The sequence below is a fragment of the Arvicola amphibius genome, chromosome 2 (genome assembly GCF_903992535.2).
Source record: "Arvicola amphibius chromosome 2, mArvAmp1.2, whole genome shotgun sequence".
Taxonomy (NCBI): domain Eukaryota; kingdom Metazoa; phylum Chordata; class Mammalia; order Rodentia; family Cricetidae; genus Arvicola; species Arvicola amphibius.
Genome location: NC_052048.2, coordinates 107219842 through 107245226, shown reverse-complemented (window position 1 = coordinate 107245226; position 25385 = coordinate 107219842). Strand labels below are relative to the sequence as shown.

Below are 25385 nucleotides of genomic sequence, written 5' to 3'. Positions count from 1 at the left end.
TCCAGGACAGCCAGAGCTACGTACAGAAACCCTGTCTTAATCACACCACCCTTCCACTCCTGCAAGTGCTAAAGAAACATATTTGGGTCAGTTCTTACCATAAGAAATCCCACTTTTCTCAGTCTTGTATATGACCAATGACAGTGGCTGATGAGACCAGCCACCAAATAAAAGAACACACCTGGGTCAAGTACACCACCCCTGCAAGCTTGACACAGGAGCCTGTTAAACCCTCCTCCCCTAGCAGAGAGGCTGGGGGGAAAAAGGGTTGGGTAGGGGCTTACTACTGTCCACACCCCATGACATCATTCTCACTTGGCAGCACTTGGCTAGTTTGTGAAAATGATGAACTGAAAAAGACACACGGGATAAAAAAGTAGGAGCCAACAGGATCTTATCACCTCAGAAATATTGAATGAATATTAGATGATAAAGAAGATAGGCCTGGTGGTGCAGGCCTTTAGTCCCTCAGGAGGCAGGGGCAGGCAGATTTCTGTAAGCCAGCCTGGATTACAAAGTGAGTTCCAGGACATCACGGCTGTCTCGAAAAACAAAACAAAACAAACAACAACAACAAAAAAAAAAACCCATAACCAAAAAAGAAAGGAAGAAAAGAAAGAAAAATTGTAGAAGTTTAAATAAGGCCAGGTAGTGGTGGCACACGTCTTTAATCTCAGCATTCAGATCCTGAGTTCAAAGCCAGCCTAGTCTATAGAGCTAGTTTCAGGTCAGCCAGGGCTACAAACCATGTCTTGAAAAATCAAATAAATTATTAAAACAAAAACAAAGCTCCTTTTCCCCTTGTTATCTGGGTTCATGTGTCTCTTGACGTTTACCTTGGATCTAGGGAGGTAACACAAGTGGCATAACACTTGTGTGATATGTTCAAGACCAGGGATAGGGTCCCCAGCACTGCATTTAAAGTCCTATCTTAAAGACAGCCGAGTCCCAACTCTGCAATCTCATTCCCACCCAAAGCGCCAGCAGATGTGTGCTTCTACCCAACACCCAAAAGGAGTTCCTTCCCTTGGTAATAGCACCAGTGCCAGAAGATGTTATTGCTGCTGGTTAAAGCCAATCAGCCCTTTTGTCTTGGCTCCCTTCCCAGTCCAGCCAACCAGAGCCCTGGTTCCTCTGCTCAGGGGAGCCACTGTTCCTGGTAACCAGAGCCCCTTACCACCAACAGTACCATGGGCCAACAGCAGAGAACTTGGATTTATCCCCAGTCGTGTCTGGTCAATTCGGTGGCCAGCAGGGAAACCCAGGGACTCTGGCCAGGCATAACCCTGATCCCCAGCCCCACTATCAGCCAATGCCAGCCTGTCCACTTTACAGAAAAACACACACTGGCTGCCTGCCCTGGGGTGTTTCCAGAAGAGAAATTTAATCTAATTTACATATTTCTAGGTACATTGATAACCAAAAGATGGCCACTGAAAAAGGTTAAAAGGTCAATTAGCTCCCGGTATCTAGCTGGCCCAGGATTGGAAAATAAAAAGATCCACGTTCCTTATTCTCTACACAAAACGCATTTTTTTTTTTTTTTAAAAAAGTGAAAGATCTAGGGAGCTATACAAAGAAAGCAACAGTGAAAAGGGGGAGGGTGGCAGGGGTGGGAGAGGAGAGTCCCACCCCTCACTCTACCCTCCCAGCCCTGGAGCCCCTGAGGCTCTGACATGGCAGGAGGCAGCTGTCAGCTCTGAACTCTTCCAAGCTAGGAAGGCCCCCTTTGGGGGGGGAGGGGGCAGCCAACAAGAATTTCCGTGGCATTGTGGGCTCAGTGGGGGCTCCCAAGCCCTAGTAGGTTAGCAGAGGGAGCGTGGATTCCCCTGAGCAAGCACCGTGGCATGATGTGGTTGTTTGACTTGGGAACTGTGGGGGCTAGGGCAGATCCCAGGTCTCACGAGGTGCGCGTGTGTGTATGTTTGCCTGTGCATGAGTGAGAATAGATATTCATGGGGGCAAAAGGGAACAGGGGTCTTTGGGGTCTTTGCAAATGGCCACGGATGGCAGACATAGCCCTGCCTGGTTGCTAGACACAGGGAAGTGCTATTCTCCCCTGTAACCAGATTGGCCACCACCAAAGGCCTGGCTACTGCCCCTGCTGGACCAACCAGGTAGGCTCAAGGAGGGTACCCTTGTGGCCCCAGAGTCCTCAGGCTGAGGGAAGGTGGCTCGCTGGCTCCCGGCGCCCAGGATGTAGTGTGCCCGGCCCCCAAAGGGCGCCGGTTTGAGGTTTTGGCTTGCTCCTTTGGAAACGGAAAAGAAAGAGGGAAATGGGAAGAGGACAGAGGAGAAACAGAAGGTGACAGGTGGCACAAGAGGGGATCTGGAATGCGTGTATGTTAGGGCGCCTCTACAGCTGCTGTCTGTGCCTGTGGGGCCTGGGGCTCCTCAGGCAGAGGGTCTGCTTTGGAGAAGTTCATCTCCAGGATGTGCCGCTGTAAATGTCGCACCCACTCTTCCTGGATGGAGAGTGGGCCCTGGAATTCCACTTCACAGAACCTGAGAAAGAAGAGAAAGGAAGTGGCCAATGCTTCAAAGACAGGCAGAAGTGTAGTCCAATCCAAGGGCTTAGGCATATTTACCACCGCTCAGTGTAGATATGTCAAGACCAGGACTCAAGGGAAGCAGTGTCTCCTAATGGACAGTTACCTATTCTATTGTGGAGTCTGCTGGGCATGAAGTCTTTAATGGCAGGCAAGCAGGGGATTCTCCAAGTGCCTCTGCCACCTGAGATGCATGCTCTGAGATGGTGGTGGGCACAGGGAAACAAAGTCTAACTCTCACAAGAACTATCCTTCCTCCCCTTATGGTAGCCTTAAGCTAGGTCTCCAATGAACATAGGCCTAGAGCTTGAGCTCTGTGGCTTCAGAGAGTTGGGCTGAAATTTTACTTTCTTTATCCTTTGTCTTTTCTGGGAGTCATGGTCTCTACCTTTGTAGCTCATGCTGGCCCAAAACTATGTACTCCAGCTGGATTTACACTGGTAACAATCTTCTTGTCTTAGCCTCCCAAGTGCTAGGCTGATAGGCCTACTTTGGATGCTACTTTTGATTTGGCCTGTATTATATAGACTGAGTTGGATTAGTTCAAGTCTCAAAAGTCCCTATTTGCTGGTGTCTATATTTTTTTAAAGAAAGGGTTTTACCTCATAGCCCTAGTGGTCCTGGAACTCCCTAAGTAGACCAAGCTGACCTTGAACTCAAAGATATGCCTGCCTCTGCTTCCTGAGTCCTGGAATTATAGGTGTGTATCACCACACCAGACTGAACTCTTTTTAAAGGTGGAAAATTGGAGGCAGAGAGCAGGTAAGGTCTTGCCTGAGGTCAAGCTGTGAAGTGAGTTAGGACTGAACCCAGGTCTGGCTGGCTACAAAGCTCAGTGTATCAGGGTGGTAAGTTGTACTGTGAGTGAAAAGCGCTTAACCTGGGCTGCCATACCCCAAAATAGCCCATGGGACCCCCACCTCCCAACCTAACAGAGACTGTCACATTTCCAGGCTTCAGATAGCAAAGGCCCAGAACTGCATACCTGCACTTGAGGGTATAGATGTTGCCCACAAACTTGACCAGTGACGTCTGGGGGGGCCGAGGCACCAGGGAGGGGACTGGCCGGACCCGGGGTGGGGGTTGCCGCACCTCTTCCAGCTTCTGTTGCAGGTCATTGGCATCCTCACCACCCCGAGCTGCAGAGGCATCTGGTGGGCGGGCTTGTCTGCGTTCAAATTCTAAAGCAGAGACAGAGATACTTGATGAACTAGGACCCTGGAGACACTCCTGCTTTCAGTGAGCATAAGGAGACAGAGGTTTTGGGGATCCAAGACTGGACACCATATGCACAGGTAGAATGGCATACTGATAAGGGAAGGGGATTAAGCAACTGAGATGTAGTGGTTGGGTGAGCCCTAGAAGGCGCCTACTGCCCTCCCATCCCTCCTCCACCAGCACTCACTGTTGATATTTTGCCGTTGGTGCTCCTCTGACTTCACGGTCCCGGGTGGGCTGGTTGCCAGAGGCCGTTCACCACTGTCAGCTGCCCTGCCAGCCTCAGGCCCCGGTTCCCCCCCAGCACTTCGGCCAACCAGGGACAGGCCCCCAGGTGCCAGCCCCAGGGGTGGCCGTTTGTCACTGTCACGGCCATGGCCAGCACTGCGGAACTTCTTGGTAAAGGGGCGGCCACCCTGGATGTAGCTTCGGTAGGCACCCACTTTCTGGGGCCGGTGTTTGATCCACTCACTCAGCGTCTCGATGGGAGAGCCGTTGACACACCACTCTGTCACACCGAACTGCCGAAGGTGTGCCCTCGCATGGCTGGCTAGGGCTTTGCGGTTTTCAAAGTAAAGGCCACAGAGCTCACAGCAGGCCTCGGTGGCTACAGACAGAGGAGGTTGCTTGTTCTAAGAGTGTTGGCATACCCAGGTGGCCTAAACAAGTCAGGAGCTAATCCCACCTCCCACAGGGACCTTGCCTCAGGGGCCCTGCTTGCCCTGACAAATGCCATCCCAAGACCCTACCACCCACTGCTTACAGGAGTGGGAGGTCTTCTCATGGAGAGTCTTTGCCTTGAAGGGCAGTTCAGTCTGGATGTAGGTCTTGGCCTTGACCTCTGCTGGGAGGAAGCGGTCCTCCTGCAGGGGCCGTTTGGTTGCCACTGGGCCCAGGTAGCTGGTGGTTGAAGGCTTAGCCCCTGTGATGGGCGACAGGCTGAGCTCCCGGGGAACCTGGGCCGGCCCAGCTCCTGGTTTTCCAGGCCGGCTAGCCAGGGGTGACAGAGGCAGTGGGGAATGTATAGCCCCAGGAGCTGCTGTGGGGGAGCCATCCTCAGCCAGAGCAGGAGCCAGGTCTCCAGCTGGAGGCTCTTTCTTAATGAGGCACAGCTTGGACTTCTTCTTCAGGATCTCTCGAAGTGTGTCAATGGGTGAGCCATTGACAGACCACTCAGTCACACCCATCTGGCGCAGGTGGGACCGAGCGTGGCTGGAAAGGCCCTTGCGGTTCTCGAAGAACTCACCACAGAACTCGCAACGGATGTCACGTACTGGCTCTGCCCTGGATGCTGCAAGGGGTCCACAGTGGGGGAAAGAGAAGGAGGCAGTGGCTATGGGCAGGAAGCCTCCAAGCTCAAAGCCCAAGACAGTGACAGCCCCTCCCTCCAGACTCCACTGAACTGCTGCTTCATCTGGGCCACCAGAGGCACGTCATATATCCAGCTCTCCTATCTGTCTTATTACCTCAAATTTTAGCTGGCTTCACAGGTCTCCCTGAGAGAGGTGGGGCAAGCTACTTCCTCTCTCTGAGCCTGTTTCCTTCTCTGCAAGGTGGAGATGAAAACCCCATCTCCCAAAGTAGGTGGGAGGGTCTAAAATCAGAAGGGTTCAGAGCACGTGGCAGGGAGCTGGCATATGCGTTCTAAGATGAAGCCTCAGTCACACTTGTCTGCTTATAATGAACCCACGAAGAATGAAATAGTGTGACAGAGTGCCAGGGAAGCAAATAACAGTGACGTGATAGCAATTATGATATATAAGGACCTTTTTGCAACAAGGCATCATGCTAAGTGCTTTATCATACTTAATTCTCAAGAAAACTATATAGACACAAGGCAGGGGATTATACTGATCTCCATCTTCCAAATGACGAAACTTGCCCAAATCACTACTACATTATTGTGATACAGAGATCTTGACTCGGATTCCAAATGTCAAGTACCGAATAGCCAGGAATGTCAGACACAGTTCAAACATCGAATGCCATCCCTCTATTCCAGCCAGTGGCAGGTATTACTAATGGATCTTTGCAGCTATTCTCCCTAGGAATCTAGTTGGAGGCCACTACCAATTGGCTAAGGAGGACATTAATTACATGATTCTGCCTCTTCTGCAGGAATAACAAATGGCAGCAAGTTCTATGTTCTCTGGACTTAAGTATCTTCATTCCAGTCCTGTGATTTATAAATATTCCTAAGGGGGTATAGGGAGGGGATCCAGCCAATCGGTCTACCTGCCCTACACAGGGTCGGTCACACTTACACAGGTTCAAAGGTGCCATATCTTCTCGAGGCGTGCCCCAGGGACCCTCAGAAGGGTGTGGCTCCCCATGCAGGGCCCCTGGCAACATCTCCCGCTTGATCTCCACTCTCATTTGTTCAGGTTTCAGTTTCTTGGGCAAGGAAGGAGTAGCAAGGCCTGAGAACATCTTCCGGGCCGTGGGAGGAGGAGAAGCAGTTGGTGAGTGGCCCAGGGGACTACCCGGTGGCGGTGGCAACTTCTTGGCCAGGGGTGAAATATGAAGATCTGAGGGACTGCGGGCTTCTAGTGAGCTGCCAGGACCTCCGCTACCCACCACCTTGGCTAGGGCTTTTGGGCTAGGCCCTGGTGGGTGGAGGTGTCCACCTGGCCTGGATTGGGTCCGTCTCTTCAGGATCTCCCGCAGTGTGTCAATGGGTGAGCCGTTCACATACCACTCAGTCACACCCATCTGGCGGAGGTGGGAGCGCGCGTGGCTAGACAGGCCCTTTCGGTTCTCAAAGAACTCACCACAAAACTCACATCGGATGTCTCTTGTTGGCTCTGGACCTGAAGCTGTAGCAGGAAGAAAAGGGGCAGTTAAAATTGCGGGCACCGTCAGGATAGTTACCTGCAGGAGTATCCTGGCCAGCTAGGTATGGGCAGCAATGTATCCATAAGCTAGGGTAGTAGTGGAAGGCAGGTGCAAGTGAGGGAGCTGGTGGGTGGGGTCAAACACTGGGTAGAGGCAAGGTAGGGGAGGGAGAGGCACCAGAGGTTAATAGGACCTTTGTCCTGGCAGAGGGCAGTACCAATACGCCATAGCTTTGTGGGTCCCAACAAGGACAGGGCAGGAGACAGGACACAGCCAACCTAGGTGCCATATACTTTCCAGACCCAGGGCACCTTCCACACCAAAAGGTGGGACCTTCCCCTTGGCCTTCATTCTCAGGCAGGGAAATGGTGATAGAGGCCAAGACCAAGAGAGAGGTACCAGCAGCCCACTGCCAACAAAATCTCTGGGTTGAGCCGGCCCACTGCCAAGGGCCCCTGTCTACTCCCTACGACAACAGGGAGGGAGTAGGGAGGGGGCCATGACCCCCCAGGGAGGGGCTCCAGGGCCCACAGGGAGGAAGGGCAGCTGAAGCGAGAACCTACAGAGGTTGAGAGGAGATGGCTCCACATCAGAGGCCCAGAAAATGCCGGCGGCCGAGAGATCCTGCTTCCCCCAGGGGATGGCCATACCCGAGGCCTTCAGCTTGGCCTTCTTGGCCGGCGGTGGGGGAGGGAGCAAGGAGAGGGCCGTGGAGGCAGAAGGAGGACGCCCCAGCTGGGCCAGGGCTCCCCGCCCGGGTGGGAGGCGGATCTGGATGCCGTCCCTCCTGATGAGCCCGTGGAGCACGTCTATGGGGGATCCCTTGGCATCCGGGTCGCTGACGCCCAGGTGGCGCAGGTGGGCACGGGCGTGGCTGGACAGGCCCTTGCGGGTCTCAAACCAGGCACCACACAGCTGGCAGTCCAGCTCTCTGCCCCCGTCACTATCTAAAGCTGCGGAGACAAAACACAGGGGGGGTTCACGGCCGCCTCCTTGGTCGGCCCTAGGGGATGAAGGCAGGAGGGTCTGGTGTGATTTTCAGCTGCCTGGGTGGTTATGGGTCCAAGTTTTATGCTGCAGACATGTTTTTGTTTGTTTTTTAGAGGTTTCAGGTAGCAGAGCAGCCTGTTCCCTGCCTAGCTCACTGGCACCAAGTGAAGGTAGGGGAGTTTAAGGATATAGTGACAAATCTTGATGCTCCCTTGAAACTCTGATAGGGGAACTATGGAAGAAGACAAAAGGTGAAGAGTAGGAGGCACCACCAAGCTACCGAGCACCCCTACTCCTAAAACCACAGCAGATTCAATGCAAGTGGCTGCCAGAAAACACAGGTGTCACCAGGCTCTAATACCTGCCACATATGGGAAAAAGTACAATGGACACCTCAAAACCTGACTGCTGAACTTGGAGGGTTTCTTCCCAAACCCAACTTGTCAAGTGCAGGCAGCCACAGTGGAGGGTCTCTACCTGTGTGCACCAACAGGGAGAAGCCTCGGCACACATGACCAGAAGACATGAAAAAAAAAAAGGGCAGTGTAAGGACTTCCTCTCTGTTAGAGATTACCCATCTACCTGTATGATTCAAAATATCCCAGACTCCCACTAGGAAAGCCAGGTCCACAGGTACCCTGGTTACCTTCTCCACCCCACCATCAGGCCAGAGAAGGACAAGAGCACCTCTAAGTAGCAAATAGGACCCTGCAGGCTTGGACCTGTAGCAGGCCTCCAGGGGAAGATCGGCAGAATGGGGAAAAAATCATCATCTCAGGACACCCCAATAGGGGACATAATGAATGCCTCAATCAGTACTGACCTGGATGACCCACGATCTGGAAGATGCAGGCCTCAGTTCCTACCCTGGGTCCTTCTCATCCAAGGACAATGTAATACCCAGCACCCCCCTCAGCTCCCAGTACCCACACTCACTGAGATTCAGAGGCCCCTCATCCTCAGACTGGGGCCACTGTGTCTTTGGGGAGGTCGGCCGGGGACTCAGGGATAGCTGGGGGCTCTTGTCTTCAGGATTCTTGGGTGTAGGAGATCCTGCCAGAGTGAGTGGGGCCTTCTTGAGGAGTGGAGAGCTGGATGGGTGGGCCAGGCCCTTGGCTGAGAAGCTAGGAGGTGACTTGATGGCTTTGTTGACAGCAGGGGCATCCACAGGTTTGGCCAGGGTGAGCAGGCCAGGCCTGGCAGCCCCAGCAACCAACTCCTTTGGTGAGCTGGACTTCTTGGTCAGGCTAGGGGGCAGCCCCAGGGGAGCGTCAGACAGGCCCTTCTGCTTCACCAGCTCGTAGAGAAGGTCGATGGGAGCACCACTGCTTTCTGACTCTGCGACCCCCAGCTGCCGCAGATGGGAACGTGCATGGCTGGACAGGCCCTTTCGTGTCTCAAAGCAGGCACCGCAGACCTCACAGGTGGTCAGGCTCTGGGCTGGAGGGTGAGATGGAGGCCAGGATGAAAGGCCATGAGGTCTTGTAGGTATACTAACCCATTCTCCTCCCTTTATCTAAGTTCAAAGGAAGTGTTCTGCTTCTGTCAAATCCCTTTGATCGTAACAATTCTAATTTGGTGGGGGTTAATATTTCTTGTTTGGAAGTAAGGAAACTGAGGCTCAGAGAAGGGAAGAGTTGTGTCCAAGGGCGCACAACAGGAGGGCTGGACCCTCTGTTGCCTAGCCAGTGGGGATGTCTTTCAGACCTGCAACATACCAGGATGCCCTGGCAGCATGCATACACAAATGCATGCATGCATACACATACATCACATATGGAGCTAATATCTAACCCACTCACTGTAACTCAATGCATACTTCAAATGCTAAGTCAGAGGTCCCAGCCATGGCCCTGCCCACTCCCCATCTGCTTCTTGGCCTCCTTGCCCAACTTTAATGATGCAAAGGCGAGTTTGGTTTTGCTCGTCTTAACACACGTAGGAACTAGTAAGATGCTTATCATTACTCTCAACAACCTTGTAGTCTACAGAAAAACAAATAGGTATCATCATATGAAAGCTCAAAACTAACAAGGTTGGCTAGTGACGTGGGTTTGAATTTGATCTCTTACCCACCTTGCCCACTGCTTCCCTGGATGCCCCTTCTTCACCCAGTAAGGTAGTAGCCAAGGGCCATATGGCCAAAGCTATAGAAACTCAATGTTGAAGACAGCTGGGTGTCTATCTCCTTGGTGCTTTATATAATGCTGGAAGGAAGATGAGTGCCAACCTGGGGACCCATGGTAGTCAGCCAGGCCAGAAAGTGCTTCTGTGAGCATGACTATGCTGGCCAGCAAACATGCCTTGTTGCTTGGGCCACTCACCCTTGAGGTCTGGCAGCTCCTGTTTGCTGCCATGAGGAACCTCTGCAGCCACTTTGCTGCTCAGTCGACTGGCCACCTGCTCCAGGGCCCCAGAGACAGGCAGGCTCTTCTTTGGGAGTAAGGGAGACCCCAAGTCCATGGCCACCATTGTGTTTTCCTCAGAACAAAGGCCTGTGGGGTGGAGGAGACAGGCTCAGCCCAATCAATAGTCAGGCTGTCCATCCCAAGAATGGGACTGAAAGAACTGAAAGTACTTCTTCCTCATCCTTGGCATCTGCTCTCACTCCTGGAAGCCATTCGTTCCATGAGAGCTGAGGCTGTACCCACAAACCCCCACAGCAGCACAATGCAGAGACACAGATTGTTCAATGACAGGAGACAAACAGTAGCTTCAGTCCAGCAGAAGGCTGACTGGTCTGAGAACACATTTCAGCTGAGACTCCTATCTGAGGTCATCTTAAGAGACAATGCCTCTCTGAGTAGAACTTATAAGGGGGTGAAGGTAAAAACAGCCAAAAGAGACAAAGACCAGAGTTGGAGGCCAGAGAGGCAAGGCAGAAAAAGCAAGAAGCTGAGGACAGAAAGGGAGGGGGGGAACCTCCACCAGCCAAGGGAGCTGGAGCTTCAAATACAACAGCTAGTTCCAGCAGTTGAACTGTAAATGGGACAAAGGAAGAATCTGGAGCCTGGGCGGCTCGGGGACAGCCAGAGTGATGATGACACAAGTTTGCACGAACTTTCTTAGGCTTCCATCCAGGGAGGACGCCTTCTCCGGTAAGAGGTACGCGGAGAAGGACTCAAGGGTGGTTTTCTTAGTCTAAGTTTCCATTAAAGGGGGTAGGGATGGGGGATACTGGGAGATGAAGTCGAATTCTGAACAAGACCTGAGGATGAAGAACTGTGTCAGATGGGCTTCGGAGACGACCAGTAGAATGCAATAGGGCAGGGGGCTAGGAAGGTCGCTCCTTGCTCAGTCTGAGTCCCACAGAGGCAAGAAGATAGGCCAGGGGGCTACCGAGATCATGACACCGAGTACTTTGTCAAAGTCTCCAGGTAGAAGTGGGCGCGTCTGTCAGATGGGGCAGGGCCAAAGGTGGTTTTCCACACCGAGGGGATCGGAACCGTGACAACTGGGAGCTTCTGAGACTCCAAAAGAGGCAGGGGACTTCTGTCAGAGCCGGCGAGCGTCCCGAGGAGCAGCGGCAGAGTGCTTCCGAAGCCTGGGACCCTCCAGGAGGCTGAGGGAGGCCCAGGGCCCGAGCGCCTGAGGGGGGGGGGGTACCAGAGACCGGACGGCCGGTGTGCGGGTGGCGGCGGCACACGCGGGTGGGACGCCGACTTTCCCCTCCCGAATCCCTCCCCTCCGCCAACTCTTACCCGGCGCGGGCGCGGGCACGGGCACGGGCCCGGGACCCTGCTCCGGCTCGGCCTTGGGCCCGTCCCGCGACGGCGGCGGTGGCGGCGGAGGCGGGGGCGGAGGCGGCGGCGCCGGGAGAACCACCGGGTCTGGACTCGGGGGACTTGGCGAGGGCGCCCCCGTGGTCGCGCGCTCCCGGGCACCCCCCGCGCGCGGCCCCGCCGCCGCCTTGCTCTCCGCTTTTGTCACTCGGCACTGGGCGGTGGAGGCGGCCATCTTGGCTCCGGCGCACGCGGGGCGGCCGCCCCAGGCGAGAGCAGCGGAGCGCCGCGCGCTGCTACCACCGAGCGTGCTCTGCTCCGCCCCTCCGGGCGCACCCAGGGCAACCTGAAGAGCGTCGAGCGCCTCGAGCGAAATGCTCTGGGCGCTGAGGAGCTGACTTGGAAGCTCTTGGGAGCTGCCTGGAGCGCTAGGGCTCACGCACACAGGTCAAGCTTCCAGACGCCTCCAGCAGCCGCCCTAGACCGTGATCCGCACATCCCTACGGCTAGAAAGGGAACACTCCAGTCACACACATTCACCTCAATATTAACATTCAGAATTAGAACCCTGACAGCAGAGCTAGGACCTGCCTTGAGACTCTGTCGCTTTCTTTTTCCTTACTCAAGGCAAGCCTTCTAGAACAACCCTGAAAGACAATAGATCCTTGACCACGGTGATCCTCCCCATCCCCACGTCACCCTGGTATCTATAGCTGATCTTGGATAGAGCAGTCCCGCCATCCAAGAAACTCGGTTCCTCCTTACCTACGTACGATTCTAGCACCCCACACTCTCCCGCCCCAACTTCAAACTGCAGAGTCCAGCTGTTCCTTGACAGATGGGTGGAACCAGAATCTGACCGCTGCCCCGCCTCCAACCTGGTATCCTCCCCTTCTGGCTTACTTGGCAAAAGGGGAAGAACCTACTAAAACAACTGCCACGCAGGACCACTGCCCTAACCTGAGCCTGATTTGGAACATCCTTACTTTGCAAAGTTCTTAAGATAATTTCAGCTACTCCTTATCCCCCCCATCTTCATGTGTTCCCTAAACAGGCCATAACTCTCTCCTCCCCTTAGATAAAGCCAAAGCAAAGCCGACTCTACTTCCTCACACCCTAGAGTTTGGGTCAGCTCCCTCTGGGAGGTGACACACTGATTTTTTTTCTTTGTGTGTGTATGTGTGTGTGTGTGTGTGTGTGTGTGTGTGTGTGTAAATATTTTGGTCATAAGTGAATTTGGCTGTTAGGTACTTGGTCTCATCCTTGGGAGTGTCTGGCTCAGACGCCAGATAAGAAATGTGTGCATGATATGCAGGCCTGTGCTGGGGTAACACAGAAAAAGGGGTCACAGCTGGAGCTCCCAGAGATTGCTTTCTACAGATAAAGACATCCTTAGAGCTGGCTCTACCTTCCAGTCATCCCTAAGACATTACAAACCAAATCAGGTGGAAAAGCTGAATCACCAGCAATCTTTACCAAAGGCAAAAAGCCCCACGTGCCATTCCTCTGCCTCTCTCTGAGATATGGCTTCAGTCAGTCACCAACCTATCTGCTGTACCTCAATTTCCTTCTTGTTCAAGGAAGAGATGAACTTTTTTGTGATTTTTCAAGACAGGGTTTCTCTGTATCTTTGGAGCCTGTCCTGGAACTCACTCTGTAGATCAGGCTGGCCTCGAACTCACAGAGATCTGCCTGTCTCTGCCTCCTGAGTGCTGGGATTAAAGGCGTGGGCCACCACCACCCAGCAAGAGATGGACTTTTGACATCCCCACCCTGTCCTTTGAAAATTCTCAAGTGTCTTTACATGGCTTACAGATGGGACGGTGGATCTGGCCAAGTCTAAAATATACATCTAGGCAGGAGCCTGGAAACTGTAGGTAGAGGAACCGCGGAAGAAAGCCAGTCCCTGTACCCTGCATTAATTCTGCCAGTTTAGATGTGTTTCACTCCTCAGAGTCAAGGAGTTTGAATTTCACTCAACTACACCTCGCAGCTCAGTTCTCTGACTCCCATTTTTATTTCTTGAGACAGGATCTCTTCATGCAGCCTTGGCTATCCTAGAACTCATTACATACACCAGGTTGGCCTTGAACTCAGAGAGCCACCTGCCTCTGTCTCCAGAGTGCTGGAATTAAAGGTGTGTACCACCATGTTTAGCTGAGTTCTTTGTCTTTTAAAAGCTCCCAGAAATGTCAAGTTTTGCAAGACCAGGTCCTTCACTTTTCCTCTAATTCTGCTGTGTCCATCCTGTAATTTAACACCAAACACCGATTCTAGATTTTAAGACACCACCAAACAAGAAGCTCAGAAGTCCAGCTCTGCCTGTATGTGGCTGGAACAAAGCAAATAATTCACAGTTTCTTTGAGATAAATACCCAATGATCCTAGGGCTAGGAGCATAGCTTAGTGGTGAGGGCATTTGTCTAACATGCATGAGGCCCAGGGTTCCATGCCCAGAACATCAAAGCAAAATAAAATAATCCTTTGCCCTACCAGCTTGTTTTTTTGGCATATCTGAGATGACAAAGGTTGAAGCCTTAGTGCATGCAATTGCTCGAGTATGGGAAGGGTTTGTCAGAGTGGCAGGACAGAACTGTCTGAGTCTAGAGACTGAACCAGACTAGGGCTTTGCCCATGCTAAGCAGGTACTCTACCACTGAACCACACCCCCAGCTAGAGTCTGGATTCTAGGTCTGTGCTACCCACTACAGTAAGATCACCAATGGATCAGTACTAGTCATATTTTAAGTGCTCAATGGCTACATGTAGCCCATGGTGACCCTCCAGCCAGCAGAGATTGTTAAAGACTATTTCTGACATCTGACAAAGTTCTATTGGATGTAGTATTCAACATAGGAGATTTTCCCAGAACAAAGAACCAACTGTTGCCCAACTACCTGGATTGCAAAGCTTAGCTCCCTCTAACTATGTAATTTGGGGCAGGTAAATTAAGTTCTCTGTGCCTCAGCTTCCTCCTCTGTAAAATGGATAAGATGAAAACACCCACTTTCACAGGGTCGCTGTAAGGAGTTCAATGGCTTTGTGCTTATAAAGTGCCATTGCTTCTAGAAAGAACTCACTGAGAAATTGAATTCAGAAAAGGCCATGAACAAGTCCTTGAATAAAACAGAAATTACCCTTATGTGGCAATATAGTGGTGATAAAATTTGTTAATATGCTTTTTTTTTTTTTTTGGTTTTTTTCGAGACAGGGTTTCTCTGTAGCTTTGGAGCCTGTCCTGGAACTAGCTCTTGTAGACCAGGCTGGTCTCGAACTCACAGAGATCCGCCTGCCTCTGCCTCCCGAGTGCTGGGATTAAAGGCGTGCGCCACCACCGCCCGGCGTTAATATGCTTTTTAAAAAAAAAATAAGGTCTGACTGTTTAGCCTAGCTCAGGCCTGGAATTTGCTATGCGGTTCAGGCTGGCCCTGAGCATCTTACCTAAGTGCTAGAATTACAGACAGATGAAATGCTTCCAAGAAAGCAGAGTGGACACCCTCAACTCACCCATCCATCCCTCTGAAGCCCTGGGGAAGGGGAAGGGCTCCAGTCTGGTCTGTTCCCTCCCCTTACCATCTCCGTAGATTGGCCCAGGGTCCTCAGCCCAGGTGGGTGGGAAGGGCATGGTCAGAGGTAAACGTGGCCGTCGTGAAGTCAGAAAGCTTCCAGGTGGCCCACCAGGCTCACGGCCCAGGGGACTGGGGGGCAACTCAGCTGCTGAGGTGGCTAGCAACTCCTGCAGGATGTTGATGGGTGAGATGGTAAGCTCCCAGTTGGTGATGCCAAAGTCACGCAGATGGGCCCGGGCATGACTGGAAAGGCCAGCTCGAGTATCAAAACCAGCCCCACAGAAGTCACATCGCATCAGGCTAAAGGTGCCCGGGTCAAAGTTAGCCACTGCAGAAAAAAGATACAGCCTTCTTGAGATGAAGTAGTGGTGAGGGGAGCCACTTTCCATCCCAACTCTACCTCCTTCCCACAACTTCCCTGCTTCTACAGATCACCCTGGAATGCCTGCCTTTTCTTCTATTGTTGATGTTTCTGCTTGATCCGAAACTCTCAGCATGTGTACCCTCCCCAAACCAGACACTCCAAGAAGCCTCACTTCCCAGACCCCTGTTTGCACATCAAGCAGCATTAAGGACCCCTTTCTAGAAGAGGCTTCTCTGAATTTGCAATATGAGAGTACTGGATAAATACCCTCTCTGTGTCTACCTCTGCTTAGCATCACTCCATTATTATACATTAATTGTAGGCTGTATGAAGAAACGGACAAGGAGAGGATGGGATGCCCACGTCTGGGAGCCTCTCTGAGCCCTCAAGGTAGAGTTAGGGTTTCTTTTCTCAGCCCTGGTCACTTGATGTCATACTGCCTAATTTCTTAGCTGTCTACCACTTACCCAACACTTCAGTATCTTTCTCTCTCATGTGTGTGTGTGTGTGTGTGTGTGTGTGTGTGTGTGTGTGTGTGTGTGTACTCTCATTCACTCAAGCACCAAACTAGCACCTTCCCCAAGTGGGCTGTGAACTACCCAGTATCAGAACCACCCAGTGTGCTTTCCCTAGAGGCAGCCCTCTGGAATCAGAACCTTTTTTTTTTCTTGAAATCTTCACGCTGCACAGGGGCCCCATGCTCTGAAGCCCACCCACCAAGAGTCCTTTTATTTGGTGTAGGCCAAGAGTTCTAACAGAGCAGAACTGTTGTCTGGCTTGCTCCAGAACAGAGAGGACACAGTTCAAAGAACATTTACTGCATGAACGCATCAAATGGAATTATCTGCCTGTGGCTGATTTCTGTGCCCAAACACCTTCCTCCAGCTGTCACTGTGACCAGGGCACTGGGGCATCCCTGCACATCCACCAACATTTGGTGACAACACTACCCATGGCTCCCAGGTCTCTCAAGAGGGGAGGCCCCCAATTTCACCCTGCAGGATGCTAAAGCAGGATTCACAGTGGGGGTGGCTAAGTCTGCTCTCCAGCTCTGTGCCTCCCAGGCAAACGGAGAGGGAGATGAATTCTCAAAGCAAGGCCGATGCCCTACCTTTTTTCTTTTTCTTCTGGAAGGAAAACCTGCGTTCAATGGCCTTCACCTCCTCTGCAGAGATGAAATGCCGAACATTGTAGCTGACACCCACGCGGTTCAGGTGGCCTCGGACATGGTTGGCCAGCCCGATGCCATTGTGGAAACGATCAGGACAGTAGGGGCATTTCCGTTCCTCATGCTTAAGAGCCATGGCCGTATCCCCTTCTAGGAGTGTGTCCAGACCCAGCGATCCACTCAAAGGTGTATCTAGGAGCAGGAAGTCCAGCGGGTGGGTGTTCCCTAGCCCCAGTTCCTCAGGTGGCAGCTTTGGGGATGCCCGGCTGGCTGCAGCCATGACTTGGGACCTGAGCTTCGCCACCAGAACAATAGGCACCATTCCTTGGAGCTGCTGCTGCTGATCCTGTGAGGCCTCAACTGCCTGCAGAGCATCTTGGAAAGTCTGCTTCAACTCTAGGGCTGGTTGAGGGATGAGGCTAGAGATGGATGAGGGTGGAAAAGCCCCATTTTCAGAAGTAAAATCCATTTCAGAAGTCAGTACTACGTCTTCATCTTCTTCCTCCTCTTCACTCCAAGGGCGACTCTTGTCTTCCATTCTCTGCAGCTGGACAGTGCTTTTGTTTCTATTGAGCTGAATGGAGTAGGAAGCAGATGCCATAGGGGAAGGAAAGGCCAGCTTTCCAAAAGGCCGCTGGCCTGAGTTTAACAGTGGGAAATCTCTCATGCCTGGCTGCTGATAGTCTGGGCCAAAGGCTAGGCCTGGGTCATATCCAGCAGGGTTCTCCTGCCACACAGAGGCCAAGAGAGGCTCAGATTTGCCAAAATAGTCCATGGTGGCATTGTCAGGGAAGTGGATGTATGCATCCTGGCTAGTACCTGGCTGGCTAGTGAGGTTCTCCTCAAAAGACTCGCCATGCTCCTCCCACTGGGCATGGGCATGCACTAGCCTTATGTGCTCCCTGAGAAGACTCTTGCTAGGTGCCATGAAGCCACAGTAGATGCAGGTATTGAGGCCTGAGGAGTCTCCATAGGAGGGATAGACAAAAGTACTAGCATCTATGACTGGGCTGCCACCCCTGAAAGGTTCCTTGGCCTGCCGGCTGGGCAGTATCTCACGGACATGTAGCTTGGCATGCTGCATGAAGGCTCTAGAGGAATTGGTGCCAAAGACACACTTGGGGCACTGCAGCCGTGCTTCACGGCCCTCATCACCTGGAAATCGCTTAAGCTTTTGTATTTCTTCGATAATCTTCTCCCGGGAAGCCTGGTGCAGCTGCCAGTGCTGCTCCAGGGCAGTAGGCTCTGTGAAGGCCCAACCACACTCACTACAGGCCAATGGAGCCAGCTCAGCTGGGGGCTCCTGGCCTGGTGTTCGGCGGTGCTGGCTCATGTGTTCTAGGAGGTGCTCCTTGTGCTTGAAGTAGATGCTGCACTCAATGCATGGAAACACAGCCGGTTCTTCTTCCTCCTCCTCCTCCTCCTCCTCATGGCTGTCCACCCCATCAGCGACTTCCTGCAACAGTTCACACAAGTATGGCTCTGTCTGAACTGGGGACAGTAAGGGCTGCAGTCGCTCCACAGATGCTTCAGAATTCACTGTCCAGGTCTGTGTGGCCACTTCTGAGGCTGATGTGTGGAGGCCCCACTCAGAAGTCTGGGCCAGTCCCGCAAAGTCCTCTAGGTCCTCTCTGGTACTCATAACCTCCATGTCCAGTGTCTTGGGAGTGTCATCCACTGGCACAATTACCTTCCGGAAGGAAGTGACACTCGGTGGGTGGGCAGGGAGGTCCAGGTGTAACCCTGCATCCTTCAGTGGCCCCTGCTCATCTGCATCTTGGAGCCAGTCAAACTTGTGGTGGCTTGGAGGGTATTTCTCTAAGAGCTTCAGTTCACCCTGGTGGTGCAAGAACTTTCTAGAGCCCTTGAGCTTGGCATGGGGTTTCATAGTTCTCACAATAACTGAATCCTCGAACCTCTGCTCAGACCGGATGCCCTCCCTGGCCTCCTGGACCATGGGGTGCTCCCAAGACCCCTGAACATCAAGGGAAGCAGGGAAGGGGCCCAGAAGATGGGGTGGTGGGGAGCCCGGCTGAAAGTCCAGGCTGTCTCCATCCCAGTAGCTGCAAGGAAGTGCCAATGGGGATAGGTTAGCATGAGCCTCAGCTTCCCTCCCTAGGTAGTAGTGATAGGGTAGTAGTCCTCCTGGGCTTGCTGGAGCAGTTCCTTGAAATCCAGCTTAAGGGTGACTGTGGAGAGGCTCGGAGTAATAGGGTAAAGGTGAGGAAGTCCATCAAAGCCAGGTTTAATTCCTAGAGTACACCTATCTGTACAGCCCAGCCCTGTTACATCTTTGGGGAAATGTGCAGAGACCACAGGTTGGGGGATAGAGCCTCAAGAGAGCATCCCCAAATCTGGTGGTACAGTCAACTCTCACCTTTCCCCAGGGAGGATCCAAGGCTCTGACCTGGGCTCCAAGCTGCTTCTGTCTTGGTCCTCCCCAAACTGGCGATTTTGTCACATCTCTCCCCCAAATTTGGTGAAGGTCAACTTTGTGGCAGGACAGCTCAAAGGATGAACCTCCTCCCCTCTTGGAGGGGCAGAGTCAGGAGTGACTAATGGTTCCAATGACTCTGACCTTCCTGGGTGGGAGATAGGTAGGGCTGGGAGGTCAGAGCAGATGAGCAAAGTGTTCTCTGGGCCTCAGTTTTCCAATCCTAAAAATGGAGATGATTTCCGAGTCAGGAATCTTGTCTTCCTTATACAATATCTAAGGAACTTTCTGACAGTTGTCACCAATGAAAACTATCACACAAGGCAGATGCTTATTTAAAAGCTTGCCAACATGGGGACTACAACCCTACAACAAGATATAGGGTAAAGACAGATATAATTCAAGTGCTTAGGAATCACCTGATACCTGGTAAGCCTTGGGATGGACAGAACTTTTTCAGGGGGACACAGTGTCTCACTACATAGCCCTGGGTGGCCTAGAACTCATTATGTAGACTAGGCAGACCTCAAACTCACAGGGATCTGCCTGTCTCTGCCTCCCGAGTGCTGGGATTTAAAGTTTGTAGCCACCACACCAGGTTCTCGGACTTTTTAAAATATAAGTATTCCTGATCAGTTCTCTCTTCATTTCCCCCCAGTGCTGGGAATCAAACCTAGGCAAACACTCTACCATAGAACCACATCCCTAGACCTTCTCCCTTTTTAAAAATTTGAGATGGGATCTTGTTAAATTATGCTAGCTTTGCACTCACTCTGTAGTTCAATCAGGTTTTGAACTCAAGATCCTCTTCCTTAACCTTCAGGAGTAGCTGTAGATTATAGGTCTGTACTACCAGTATAGGCCAATTTATTTGAGACAGGGTCCCATTATGTACCCCAGGCTGCTACTGAACTCAAGACTTTCCTGTTTTAAATTCCCAGGTTCTGGGAGAATAGTATGTGCCATTGTGCCCACATAAGCACATACAACACACACACACACACACACACACACACACACACACACACACTTCTTTGAGACAGGGTCTCTGTGGTCCATTCTGACCTTAAATTCACTATGTAGCAGCGGAGGATCCTGAACTCCTGACTCTCTTGCATCTCCCTCATGAGTTCTGGGATGACTGATGTATAGCTCCCTTCATTTTAAGGGACCCTGCCTTCACAAGATGGGGGTAGAGGGGAAGACTGATCACACCCATGGATCAGGTGAGGAAACAGGTAGTACAGACAGGCTAAGTGGATGCCACAGTACCACTCTCTGAGCCTCACTGGTGCCATGCAACATGAAAAGTGCCATCCTTTCAGTGTTGTCGCAAAGAGTCAGTGGGCTGAACTGAGAGCCAGAACATAATAGTTAGTATTCATTTCTAGACCTGTTGTTAATCTTGAGATTATCATAATTATATATTAGATCTACCAACTCTTTAATAAAGAGTAGCAAGGTTGGGCTACAGCTCAGGGTTAGATGGTAGAGCACTTGCATTGACCCTGTAGGTCCTTGCTCCTTTGAGTTTTGTCACCAGCACCATAAACAACAAAAGAATCGGCATGATCCCTGTTCTTTCCCCGCCCCTTGAGTTCTCAAGGCGAATTTGTGAAACCTATCTTGTGACAGCGAACTTTCCATTTTTCAGATGAGAAAACTGAGGCTCTGGGAGGCATAGCATCAATCTAAGCATCACTTAAGAGAGAGACTAGACTCCAAGAGTCCAGCGTACAGACTAGTCCCTTTCTGGCCTGGCTCCTGGCAGGGGTAATGAGAGTTGACCTCTGTGTTGCTATCAGACCTCCCCCTTTACTCCAGCACACACCCGGGGGCTGGTCTATGGGGAGCCACCTCCTCCTGCCTGGCCTCTTGATTCCCTCCTATCCCCTTCTCGTTCCCCAGAGGGCTTTGATGGAGCCTAGACACTCCTGCTTATCCCCCTGCCCTACCTGAGGTCAGGGCCAGCGTGGCACTCACCAGCTGCTGATCCGATGGGTGGCGGAGGTGGCACGGGGGAGGGCTTCGCTGAGGCCAGGATGGGGCTGCCCATCTGCAACAGAGAGGGGAGACCCTGAGGGGCTGGGGTCCCTCTGGCCAGGGCCGGGGTTCCCCTGGCCGGGGCCCTCCATACCTCAGCTCCAAGAGCCTGTGGGGTATCTAAGAGGGGCCCTGTAGGCCTCCAACCTTATCCCTCAGAGGCTTCTGACCTCTGTATTTGTACCCTGAAAGGAGGTTCTCTCAAGGAATCCCCTTAGGTCTTCTGGAGGATCCTAGGGACTTGCTGCCTTCCAGGTTTCCTGACATTCAACAACCAGGGTAGTGTTTGTTTCTTCATTTTTAAGTCATACCCTGGGAAAACTCATATGCTTCTCATTCTAGCTACAGGAAAAAGCTAGAGTCCCACCTGCCACAACAATGGCACATGCATGAGGTCTGGGTCTTTATTGGTTTCTCCAACTTCACTTGCCTTTCCTGGGCCCTTGCTGCTGTAACCCAAGTGCATGCTCCCCCAACTTCCATCCCTATGAAGCTTTGAGTCCTAACTCTCTCTGGCCTCAGCCACCCCCACCCGTGTGTGTGTGTGTGTGTGTGTGTGAGGGAGGGAGGGAGAGAGAGAGAGAGAGAGAGAGAGAGAGAGAGAGAGAGAGGGTCTTACTGGGCAGCCCTGTCTGTCCTGGAACTTGCTCTATAGACCAGGCTGCCCTTAAACTCACTGAGATCTGTCTGCCTCTGCCTCCTGAGTGCTGGGATTAAAGGTGGGCACTACTATGCCCAGCAGTTGCAGGACTTTTCCAATTGCACTTGGTACTTATTCAAATGAGATATTATGATTGTCTCTTTTTTAACCTAACGTTTATTTTTGTGCCACTTTGTTGGATTTCTGTTGGTTGGTTTGTTTTGATTTTATCTATCTATCTATCTATCTATCTATCTATCTATCTATCTATCTATCTATCATCTATTTATCTATCAATCTATCTATCTGTGGGCACAGGGTCTCACTTAGTTCAGACTGGCCTTAAATTCAATATGTAACTGAGGATGACCTTTAACTCCAGATCTGCCTCTATCTTCCAAGTGCTGGAACTACAGGTGTGTTACAGGTATGTATCACTATGCCTACTTTTAGTTTTGCTTTTGAGACAAGGTCTTTCTTAAGACCAGCTAACCTCAAAACTTACAGTTTTTCTGCCTCTTGCCTTCTAAGTGCTGGGAAAATAGGCAAACCTGGCTTTGTTTTGCTTTTGAGACAAATCTTGCTACAAAGCTCCAGTTAGTCTAGAACTCATTATACAGCCAAGCTTGTCTTTCTTCCATCCATTCTCCTGTCTCTTGCCTTCTGAATACTGTGATTACAGGCTTGTGCCACCATGCCTGGCATCTGCTTCATTTATTTTTTAGCCCTCCCAGATATTGCCAGGTTCTCTCTATGGATAACTGCATGTCTGGGTCCCCTGTAAGCACATAAGCCCCCTGAGAACTGGGACATTTGCAGCCTCATTCATGGCAGCATTCCAGCACCTGGCATGCAAGTACTAAACAAACCCATGCCAGATGATGAGTGGGGAGCCTGGCCACCCTGAGCCCCACGTGGCCCATGCCTGCCTTCTGGACCCGTTTCCAGGCCTAAATCCTAGAATGGAATCCCTTCTTGGGAATGCCCACCACCCCACAACAACACAGATAGAGCCAACTCTCCATTATCCACCTGTAGAGCCAATGCCTGGAGCCACCACAGGAATCCTGGCCCGCACCTCTACCCGCCACGCTTGCCTGACATGGCAAGCATGCCAAGAAGGGAGTAAGCCAATTGCTTGGGCCAAGGTTAACACGCTGGGGGAACTTGTGCCCTGGCCAGGGCCTGACAGATGCAATTGCTGGATCAACCTCAATTTGAGGATAGTCCAGAAAAGGCAAGGGCTGGCACAGATTCTTCTAATCCCCCACCATCCAATTTTCCCTGGGAACTGAAAGCTGACCACTGGGGACAGAAGAATGAAAATGAGGACGGTGGTCAGGAAGGTGGGGTCTGTCTGTTGAACCTGATGAAAGTGCCTGTAACAATGGCATGGCCTCTAAAATGTGGGGTAGGGGCACAAAAATTTGCATATCCTAGAGCAGAGTGGTTTTAGTGTTGACAGTTGGATGGGGGAGTCCTCCTCTGGGATGAGGTACTTCTGCACTGATGCAGGATGATCAGCATGTCCTTGGCATCTACACACCCACAAGATACTAATACCTACCTCTCCTGCAATCATGTCATCCGAAAATGTCTCTACACATTCCCAAAGTGTCCCCTATGGAACCTGAGTGTCCCCATTTGAGAACCACAGAGGTAGACTCACAGGAAGCAGGACATTCTTGGATTTTAAGGACTGAAGTTATGATGGGGTGCTAGAGAGGATAGTGGGGGCTAGGAAAACAATCATAAGAAACAGGTTCTCTCCTGGATACATCACAGAGGAGAGCTAATCAGGAGAGGGTGACCAATTAGTGGTTAACCAGCCCTAGTACAGCCTAGAGATGTGGGTCTGAGGGTCCCAGGTGTCCTGTTTCTGAAATTCTGAGTGTCCCAGATTTGATGGCTGTGTGCAATGGCTGTTGTCTAAGAATTTCATGAGCCGGGGGGCACACTGGCCTCTTTGTCTGAGCAGCTCCAATGAGGCTCCTATTTTTAGTGGCAGCAACTTTGGAGGAAGGAGAACAAGCAGGGCATGTATCTGAGACACCTTGGAGGTGGGGGTTTTGCCCTGAATCCTCCACACTGAAGGGGATCCAGAAGCCCCTGTGGGTCACATGAGGCATCTGGGATGCAACACTTGAGTCCGTGGCAGTGCCGGAATCCCTCACTGGCTCCTGAGGCAGCTTATAAATGAGAGGAAAGAGTGTCCATGATCTACTTAGACTCTAAGCCAGGCATCCTGCAGCTTGACAGAGTAGCCAAGAATCCATACTTTGATGTCAGAGAGTTCCAAGTGTAAAACTCAGCAGTGTGATCAGAAGTTGCCTTCCAGGCTCCAAGTCTCAGTTTCCTCCTCAGTACAATGCAAAAGACAGGAACCCAGCTTCAAGAGGCCACTGACGAGGGCCAATGAGATCACAGGAAGCATTCCATCCAGAGAACCAACGATGTGTGGAGGGGAGGAGGAGGTAGGTGTTCTGTAGTGTCACGGCTGTCTTGATGATGTCCTGGGGTGGGAGCTGGAGGCTACATTTGCGGCCTTAGGCTTGCTTTCTCTGTGCTCTGGTTCATTCCCTTCAGGATCCCGAAATGATATGTTCTTTGTTCCCAGGACTCCTGTCCCCCAAACAATGGCAGGCATGCACCAAACTCTTCACTGATCTGAACATGTAAATCCAACAAGACTTTTCTGCACCTGTGAAGCCCACCTCAGAGGTATATGGGACTGCAATGGAACTTCAGACAGGGCCTCAACTGATAGCCATAATGGAAGACAGAACAGGTAATGGGCATATCCTTGTCCAGGTAGAGAAGTTTGCGGTGTCATTCCTGGGATCCTTAAAGGGTTCTGAGGGCTGCATGGGGATGAGGGAGTGCCCAGGCTTCAGGACAGAATAGCAGCCTCAGAGGCTGTTCCTATTTATAGACATCACAAGACTCCCGGGGCAAGTGTCTAGTCTATGAAGGCGGGGCGGGGCAGGAGGGGGGTCAAGCAGGCTGAGAGGGCAGTGGGAGAAACATCCAGGCCTTCTCTAACCTCCATGATTTGATCCTGCCAATGCAGCCACCCCCACCTGTGCTCCCATTTGCTCAGGGAACCCATTGAGGATGGGTTTTGTCCCCCTTGGTGGCTCCTTACTCCTCCCACCTAGGAGGTACACACATGAATCCCTGGTTGCTCTGCAGTCAGGTGTGGGGTGGTGAAGACACACACCTACCCTCCTTCCCCACCTCTCCAGCCTGGGTTATCTGCACATGGAGAAAAAGTGCCAGTCCCTTGGAATTTACAGATTTCTCAGATTCCTACAGAGTCAAAACCCCAGTCCTGCCCTGGCTAGCTGTGTGACCTGGGATAAAGTCCTGCTGCTCTCTGGGTTCTGAGGAGGGGGCTGCTAAGGGATAACCCTTTGCCCTCAAGATTTGTTACTCACCATCTTCCCGATGCCTCAGACTGACAGGTGCCAGCAGTCCCCTTCAAACCTTTACAAGTTAGGGCTCTCTCTCTCTAGATACCTTCTGCTTTTTTGTCAGGTTGCTTCCTCCTCATCCTATGTCTTGGTTCATGTTTCTCTTCCCTGCCCCGGATAAAGGGGCCCATGACAGCAGGGATGGCATGTGCCTGGTCCCCTCCTTACTTGACTCTATGACAGTAGGTTCATAAATACCTGAGCATCATAAGAAGTGCTGCTGGGTAGTGGGAGATCAAGGAGCTTCAAAAGTACAGAGAGGGGGCTATGGGTAAAGGGATCTGGGAATGTGGCTGAGTGGATGAGTACTTCCCTAACTTTTTGGGACAACAAAACAAAACAGAACACAAGAAAGAAAGCAGAAAAGTGAAAAAAGAAGA

At 51.8% G+C, this 25385-nt stretch overlaps 1 protein-coding gene across 13 annotated transcripts in view; it reads right to left on the bottom strand.

The window, feature by feature from the left end:
• Positions 1 to 1351: 1351 nt before the first annotated feature.
• The window catches only part of Wiz (WIZ zinc finger), a 28007-nt gene continuing 3973 nt past the window's right edge, over positions 1352 to 25385 (bottom strand). For 3 of the 13 annotated variants that reach the window (XM_038318806.2, XM_038318807.2, XM_038318809.2), the window contains exons 3-11: positions 14888 to 15211; positions 9917 to 10087; positions 8529 to 9032; positions 7166 to 7555; positions 6032 to 6583; positions 4531 to 5058; positions 3955 to 4374; positions 3535 to 3730; positions 1352 to 2505 (exon numbers count right to left, since the gene is read on the bottom strand). In XM_038318806.2, coding sequence (XP_038174734.1) covers positions 2346 to 2505; positions 3535 to 3730; positions 3955 to 4374; positions 4531 to 5058; positions 6032 to 6583; positions 7166 to 7555; positions 8529 to 9032; positions 9917 to 10087; positions 14888 to 15211 — 3245 coding nt within the window. In that variant the 3' untranslated portion in view covers positions 1352 to 2345. The other 10 variants (XM_038318801.1, XM_038318802.2, XM_038318803.2 and 7 more) reach the window with 10 other exon arrangements.